The 8,855-nt window shown below is 46.8% G+C and overlaps 1 protein-coding gene across 5 annotated transcripts in view; it reads left to right on the plus strand.

Moving 5' to 3' along the window:
• The window catches only part of SEZ6L (seizure related 6 homolog like), a 195,983-nt gene extending 195,182 nt beyond the window's left edge, over nucleotides 1-801 (plus strand). For all 5 annotated transcript variants that reach the window (XM_046025900.1, XM_046025901.1, XM_046025903.1 and 2 more), the window contains one exon: nucleotides 751-801. In XM_046025900.1, coding sequence (XP_045881856.1) covers nucleotides 751-780 — 30 coding nt within the window. In that variant the 3' untranslated portion in view covers nucleotides 781-801. The remainder of the gene's footprint in view (nucleotides 1-750) is intronic.
• The last annotated feature ends 8,054 nt before the right edge of the window (nucleotides 802-8,855 follow it).

The raw sequence follows: 8,855 nt of genomic DNA on the forward strand, positions 1-8,855 counted from the left end.
GCAAATCACAAGTCCTTCCCACACTTACGTGACCACCAGGAGGTGAGGGAACCCAGCTTGGAGTCTTCCCACCACACTCCCATCTACCACAGACACGCTTGCTTATCTGTGTTGACCCAGCAGACACAGTAGACATCCCTGAAAACATGTGACAATGACCTCTTCTGGGGCCAAGCCTCTGACTTCCTAAACCTCCCAGCTCTTCTGCCTAGGAGGCCTGGAGTATATTACATGCACTTGACGGGTATTGGAGAAACCAGAGTAGTTGCCACCCCCATACTGGGGTCATTTTCGATATGGCTCTGCCAAGAAGAGGTTGTAGGTTATTTTACATTCTATAGACCTTGTTTCCAAATCCGAGAGGAAGGTCAAGCTGATAACAAAAATAAAGGAAGAGCACTTCAGAAACTAGATCGTATCAATACTTATTAGTAGAGTGTATCTGCTCCCCAGGACTATGATAAAGCCGAGTAACAAATAATCCCAAAGCTCAGTAGCTCCAAGGCAAATGATGTTAATTTTCTCATCGGTCTGTGGGGCATTTTTTTCAGCTAGCAGCCGCTGGGTGGTCATCCTGGCTCAGCTGTGCTCACTCACAGAGCTGGGAGAGGTGGGTGGTTGGCCGGCTGAGTCAGCTCTGCTCTCTCCATTCCTCACCTCCTTGGCTAGGACGAAAGGCTCTCAGGGCGCGCTCTGCCCATGGACCTGTCCCCCAGCAGTTTCCCCAATCTGTGCTTTCTTCTCTTGCAGGAAACCAGGGAATATGAAGTTTCCATTTAAGGAGAGCTACGCCTGAGAAGAGAGCTCACAGATCAGAACTCAACTACAACCTCCTCGAGAAATTCATCCAGAGATCACGTGGCATTTGATTGAAACCCCAGAACATTGTCCGTCTTTTCTTTAGACTCTTTCTTGAAGATTCATTGTTTTTTTTTTTTCACTGTATTTATTATATTTAAAGTCAAAATTGGTGTGGTTGGAGGTGTCGCAGCTGCGGCCAAATCCGTGTGACAATCTCCTTTCCAAAGGCAGGGGGGTGACCTGAAAAATGACCGACATGGCAACAAAGGCGGGAGGAAAATCAAAAAAAAGCAGCTGGGTTTCTCCATCAGCGGTGGCCATGCTGCTCTGGCTACATCAGATGGCACGCATTTGGGGATCTATGCCCATGGTGCTTTTAGGACAAATCCCAGCCCCAGGATTAGGTGGGGAAAGTATCTCTTGATGGATTAACTTGGGTCAGACTTCAGCTTGAACAGATCTGCTCCAAAACAAATCCTGGTCTGCTCTTCCAAATATTCTATCAGCTTCTAGAAGGTCTCGCCACCTCCTCTCCCTCCCATGATCCTCCTCCCAAAGGCGCCGAAGGCATAACCATGAGCGTTCTCATCTGCCAGCCTGGCTTCCCTGGATGCTGGCAGAATCAGAAAACATTGCAGAGTAGATGACAGATTTGAGAATTCATATGGAGTGCGGGGTGGGTGGGGGGGAACATCGAGTCAGTAAAATGTCCTTTCCTCTGACACTCCACCAGTAATGAAAAGGAAGGGAATGTACGCTAAGAGTGCCAGAACTGATCCTTTCATTCAGCAGCCCCACCCCCACCCTAAGCTGTGACCTAGGTCCCCTTGGGAAGCTTCAGCCACATAATTACAAGGGTTACAGTTGTGGGGGGTGATGCCAGGTCCTGAAATCCAGGGACGGGCTTGGTTTGATTTTCGGGAATACTGAAACCTCTGAGGCCTCCAAATATGGGCAACTCAGGTGTACCGTTTCTCCAAAAGGGGCCGGAAGGGGGTATAGCTCAGTGGTAGAGCATTTGACTGCAAAAGGGGCCGGAATATACTTGCAATCCCACATTTCAGAAGCGAGGGTCCTACAAGGAAAAAAAAAAACAAAAAACTGTTTTGTTCTTCTCCGAAGCTCTGCCCAGATGTTGGAGGGGGGTACGAAGGCTGTAACCATGGAGGAAGATTCTATAATACAGGTGCAAAGAAAAGGCAGCAGTTGAGGACGCAAGGAAGGGATAGCATGTGTAAGGTCGATTTGCCTCCCTGGGGTGCATCATCTCCCTAGTGATGGCTGGTGGCTCACAGAGGAACAGCCTTGGCGCTTGGGGTGCCCACTTTGGTACCCGCCCACGCTCGCTAGAATTGTTTTATATCGGCTGGTCTCCGAACACGAGAAGCCCTTCCTGGCTGCCATGCTGTTGAGAAAATGGCTGGAAGTCCGTATTTTGGTAGCTCGTCTGGGCAGCCCTGGAGCAGGGTAGGGCGGCTGGTTTTGGAGAAACACATCGTCTCCTCTTGGCTAGAAGCTTGGGCTTCAGTCTCGGGGGAGCTAAGGCTCAATTCTTTCCTTCTGCCAGAAAAGAATCCTGCTTATACGCTCCTTAAGGCATGCATTCATATGCACAGCAAGAGATAATTAAAGGCGCTTTCCAGCCACCCAAAACCCACCCCATTTTATGGGGAAAAAAAAAAAGAGTAGAATCATTCCAGACCATTAGTAAGCAATGTCGTATTTGGAGAAGGTCCAACAGTGCAAATAATGTAAACTTTTTTTAAAAAAGGCAGAATTCAGTCTTTGCTTTTACTTCCATTTGATGCTTATTCTAACCCTAACCCTGGGTCATCTGGAAGGAAGAACTCTATTAATGATATTTAATTTTAGAACATACTCTGGTTACATGCAAACTAAACATCCGCCATTTGTTGAGATGGACAGAATATGAAACTTGATTCTAACCCTGTTCCCTAAAAGTGGCCGGGCCACAGGCCAAGAGTACTTACTGGATGTTGGAGGAATAGAAGAAAAGGTGTTGTTTATTGTTTGTTTGTTTGTTTGTTTCGGGATACTGATGTCTTAGTTTTGTCTTCGTAGTACAGCACCTATGACCATGTTTTGAAAGTTTATTTTCACCTAAAGATGGATCGTGTGAGCTTGGTAATGTACATACAGTGTGATTGGAAAGACAGGTTGGCTTCTGTTTTTCTGTTTAGAATATCTGAATGTGTATTTGTAATATGTAAAGGTAAAAACACAATATTCGTGCCAAAAATGTACTGGGCACCTCATTTCAGCTCATACGTGTCTGTTTTTATAAGATCAATGTCAAAACCCCTTGGGATTAAATATTTTTGAACATGATACAACCTTGAGCAACTCGAGAGCCAACCGAACCTTCCTACAAGCCACTCTTTGTTTTTAAAACAGTGGGGAAATACGTTTACAGATATCTCGAGCTTCAAAGAATGCATGTGATGGTGTGTATTACATGCTAAGTCATATAAGCTGTATCTGTCAGCTACCGCCCTGTGCTTTAAAAATGCACACACTCGATCCTCTTCAGCGTGGAGCTCGTCTTTTTGCTTTTTTTGGGGGGTGGGGGAGGAGTAGAATTATTAAGCCGACATAAGTATGCTGGTCGCAACTTGAGGGCCATCCTTCCTTAGTTCCATAGACTTGCTTTAAATATGATCTTTTGAAGCCAGCTCCTTGGAAAGCCTCTGGTAACTCGGGCTGATCGCTTTGGAAACTGACAAACTGCCCAGCAGGAAGTAAAGCGGAGACATCATTAGGATGGGTTGTATAAGCAGGAGTGAGTTGGCAAATAGACGGGTAGATTTAGGCAGAGCATGAGCCTCGGGCACAAATGACCTTTCTTGGGGGGTAAATCCAAAGGGTATGACTTTCCTATGCCCTTGAGAAGTCACAGTGGGGAGGGGGCAGTCATGTGAGGTCAGATGTCATGGAGTTGTTCAACACCCTCAAAGGTAGGCTTTCTCCTGGGATGTTTTCATTTTCATTTTATCCCCAAACAGAATAAAAAGCAAAACAAACTTTCTAAGCTAGAATAATGAAGTTAAGTCATTTTCCACTTTGTATATATTGATGCTAATAAAACAAATGAAAAAGAGGCAAAGCTGTGGGGTTTTTGTTGCAAAGACACTCCAGGATGGCATCAAGGCTGGGAGGGCTGTTTCTGGTGTCTGGGGATTGGGTTGGGGTAACATTGGCTGACACTCTGATTGACAAGACAGGCTGCCAACTTGGGAATGGTTCCAGGAACATCTTGGAGGGGGTGGGAGAGGAGGGCAAGGGAATGGTCAGCACAAGACAAGAAAGCTGCCATCATCGGACACACTGCTGTCCTCCACCCAGCTCGGGCTGCCGTGACAAAGACGGGAGGCTCAAACAACAGAGGGTTATTTCTTACAGTTTTGGAGGCTGGAAGTCCAAGTTCAGGGTGCTGGCCGTTCAGTTCCATGTGAAAGCTCTCCTCCTAGCCTGTGGATGGCCTTCTCCCTCTGTCCTCTACTTTTAAGGCCATACTCCTATGGGACTCAGGCTCTTATGACTTCATTTCCCCTTAACTAGCACCTACAGGCCCTGTCTCCAAACACAGTCACATTGGGGATTAGGACTCCAACGTATGAATTAGGGGTGGGACATAATTCAGTCCATAGCATTCCACCCCTGGCCACCCAAAATTCATGTCCTTCTTTTATGCAAAATGGACTCATTCCATCCCAACACCCCCAAAGTATTAACTCATTCCAGCATCAGGTATAAAATCAAAAGTCCAAAGTCTCCCTAAATACCCTTGAGGTGCGCCTGGGTGGCTCAGTCATTTAAGTGTCCAACTCTTGGTTTGGGCTCAGGTCATGATCTCGGGGTTGTGGGATCAAGCTCCATTTCAGGCTCCCTGCTCAATGCGAAGTCTGCTTGGAATTCTCTCCCTCTGCCCCTCCCCTGCTTTCTCTCTCTCTCTCTCTCTAACATAAATAAATAAATCTTGAAAAAAATAATAAATATCATTGAAATCAGGCAGGGGTCATCCCAAGGCAAATTCTCTTCCAGCTGTGAAGCTATGAAACAAATTATGTCCTTCCACACGATGATGGGACAAGCATAGGATGGACATTCCCATTCCAAAAAGGAAACTTCAGAGGGAAGAACAGGATGATGGATCCCAAGTAAATCCAAAACCTAGCAAGGCAAATTCCATTAGATTTAAAGGCTCTAGAAAAATCCTTTGTCATTCAGTGCCTGGCCTTGCAGGCCCACAGGGATGACAGCATGACCCCCAAGGATTTGGGGGAGTGCTGGGGTCAGTGCCATCCCCTGAGACACTGGGTGGGGTCATTCTGGCAGAAACCAGAGACACAGCCCCAGACTTTGAAACTAAGGGGGAAACAGCCTTGTCCCTGGACCAGTGGTGGGAGTGACAGCTGTCATGACCTCTGAATCACCTCCAAGATCCTTCTTCCCTCTCCTTGAAGAACAGCAGCTCCACAGCTGAGTAGCTGTGTGGTCAGATCCTGTAGGAGCCAAGAAATGCCACAGCCCCGCCTTCACTCTGTCCTATTTCCTCTTTCCCGTTTGGTGTCATCCCATCTGTATTCCTGGCTCCCACAGTGATGGCTGGGTCATTCATGAGCCTCACCCACGAACTCTTCATCGGCCCCGATGTTCAGCCACACCCTTATTCTTCCCTTCAGATCAAGCTTTCTCACTTTGCAATGTCGATAAGGCTGAGAATTTGCCAAATCTTCAAATTCCCACTCCTGTTTGCTTAGCAATCCTTCTTCCATCCATCTTTCTCCTTGTGCATTTGTACCGTAAGTCTCAGGAGGAATCAAACCTCTCCTCCAACACTTTGCTCTGAAATCTCTGCAGCTAAAGATCATTCTCATTGCTCCTGAGATGTACCTTCCTAGAAAATGCTAGAACACAGTTCGGACAAGTTCTGTGCCACTTTAACACAAGGATCACCTTCATTCCAGTTTCCAAGAACATATTCCTTGTGTCTTCCGGAGGCCTCATGAGAAGGACCTTGACCATCCGTATCTTAAATCACATCATATTGGAGGCAATGTAGGCTTTCCCTAGGATGCAGTTCAAAACCCTTCCAGCTTCCAAGCATTTCTCAGCTCCAAAACGGCTTCCACATTCCTTTTTTCCAAAGTAGAAAGATCCTGATGGGAAATAGATGAACAGAGCCAAAAGAAGACAATCTGACCAAAATGTGGGTCCAACATTGCCATCCCTGAAACCTTTGAGTTCAACCTGGTCACTAGGTAGAGAGCAGAGGGTCAAGGGGTGAGGAATAAGGGAAAGAAGACGGTTCTATCCATCACCTGTCTTGCCTCTGACCCGAAAGGCTACAAAATACTGAGCACCCAAAAAAGAGTAGAAAAGTCAACTATGTTTTGTAACTACATTGGTTGTGAGAGATCAGGAAAAAAACAACCCGTACAAATCTCCATTTGGAGCCTGATTGGTGACTAACTCCCACGAGTGGCTCAGAATCCTACGTAGTTATTCAAAAATCAGCAAGTGCTATGTTTACCTTCCAGTGATGCTGTAAGGATGCTTGAGGCACCCTGGTGGCTCAGTCAGTTAAGCATCAGACTCTTGAGTTCAGCTCCGGTCATGGTCTCCGGGTTTTGAGATTGAGCCCGATATCAGGCTCCACCCCGGGCGTGAGGCCTGCTTGGGATTCTCCCTCTCTCTCTCCTTCCCTCTCCCTCGGCCCCTCCCTCCCTGACCCTTTCTTAAATAAATAAATAAATAAAAGAAGGGAAGTGAAAAACAAAAAACACCTTAAAGGTACAAAGGATCGTTGCTTCTACCCAAACAGTGAGAACAAGCTGGTTAAGCTAAAATAAACATAGCTTTAAAAAAAAAATCAGAAATATGGGCTACAAAAATACCCAAATTTATGAAATTCCAGAAGGAGATGAGCCCTCCCTAGGACGGAAGAGGTTCACATCTGTTTTAATATCTGAGAGTAGGTGGTGGTGGGGAGGCCTCGGCGGGCAGAATGTGAGCAAAGCCACCATAGCAGGAATGAGGAGACAAACACCTGATATAAATAATAATAATAATAATAATAATAATAATAATAATAATAATAATGGCTGCACGTGGTTGTGATAAGAATCCCAAGAAACTCTAGCTACAAAGCCATTTGGTGCCCACCCCTCAACTATTTCCCATGGGATCTTCATGGAATTCGTGGGTTATGCCAGAGCCTGGGAGCAGGACAGGAGAGCTGGGGGCAACCCCTCCGTCCCCAAGAAGGCAGTCCCTGTAGGAAATAGAAACACCTGCCATCCCACGTGCCCTTCAAAAGAACATCCTTCTAAAACTCCAAACACCACGTCGTCTGTTCAGTTTAACTGCTGACGCCTCCCCGGCAGTGAGACACAGAGCCTCCCTGGAGACCAGAAGCCACCCTCACTAGCAAAAAAGCTTCAGACCCACAGCGGGATCGACAGCCCTGGGCCAGGAGGCAGAACCAGAAAGAACTGACCAAGGAAATCCCTGCCGGGATAATACAGAAATAATACAAATACTAGTAATAGTAATAATAAGAATAGTAGCTAGCATTGGCTGGCCGCTTGCTAGTTCTTTTTGTTTTGTTTTCTACATTTTTAAAAATATTTTTATTTATTTATTTGACAGAGAGGTCACAAGTAGGCAGAGAGGCAGGCAGAGAGAGGGAGAAACAGGCTCCCCACTGAGCAGAGAGCCCGATGCGGGGCTCGATCCCAGGACCCTGGGATCATGACCTGAGCCGAAGGCAGAGGCCCAAACCACTGAGCCACCCAGGCGCCCCTTGTTTTCTACATTTTAAATACACTCTCATTTTAAAACAGTTTCAGAATTTCCCAGTTACCTGATGCACTATAGTATCTCATTCATTCCCTTGAGTGAGGATTCTATTATTATTCTCCTTTCATAGATGTGGCATCTGATGGTCAGGGAGGTCGTCCCTTGCCTAAGTCCCACAGCTGGGACCAAGGAAATGGGGCTTAGGAGGTGTGGCTTCCGATGGAGGTCCAGGGCAGGAAGGATGGAAGCCCAACCCCCACAGTGCTGCCTCCCTCCCAGAGCACCCAGAACCAAAGCGGGCTCTTTTAGCCTGTGGATGCCCTGAGGAAAGGGATTCTGCTTTGCTTGGCTTTTATCCCAGGAGGTGTTTGTCTGGGTTCTGTGGCGGCTAAGAGCTGAACTCTGGGTTTGGATTTTGGCTCAATCCTTGATTAATAGCTTATTGGGTTGGAGGTGGAGGAGACTTGCTACCTCGCTGTGGAGTGCCCCAGGATGTTGCTGACTGTCTGGCATGGGATAGGCTGTTGGAGCAAGCACTGAAAGGAACCTAGACAACATCTGTTTCCCTGTCGTCTGCTAAAAGAACCCCAGTTTTGCTCAGAGCAACAATGAACCCATCCTCCAACAATGGGTCATGGACAATTTCAATTAAGATCAATATGTTGCCCATCTTCCCATCCTCCTTTGCTGCTAGTGTTGATCTTCTAGCCCCTTTTGATCAATGAGCTTGGCCGAAGTTGGTTTGGGGTGTGTGTGTGTGTGTGTGTGTGTGTGTGTGTGTGTGTGTGTGTTTAAATGCTCTAAGGAACTCCTTTCCTGATAAAAAAAAAAAAGACAGACCCAGCTTCTGCAGCACCAGCCCCCCTTGCTCACACCTTGTACCCAGTCGTGATGCTCCATGACTCTCACGGTCATTTTGCAATAGAAATGTCCATCCAGCATGAGAACAAAAGCAACACAGTAAGAATAGGGGAAGGGGGCAGAAACCCCTGGCCTCCGATGGATGCTGCCAACATCCTACTGCCTGACACAAGCATAAAACTTAGTTAATGAAACCAGCTCCATAAATTGTGAAATGCAAGTGATGGTGTCTAGATGTTCTGCAACGGTATAAACAGAGAAAATAGCTCATCAAAGTGGAACTGAAAGGACAGTTGGGTGGCTCAGTCAGTTAAGCATCTGCCTTCAGCTCAGGTCATGATCCCAGGGTACTGGGAGCAAGCCCCGCATTG

This window comes from Meles meles, chromosome 12 (genome assembly GCF_922984935.1).
Source record: "Meles meles chromosome 12, mMelMel3.1 paternal haplotype, whole genome shotgun sequence".
Lineage (NCBI taxonomy): Eukaryota > Metazoa > Chordata > Mammalia > Carnivora > Mustelidae > Meles > Meles meles.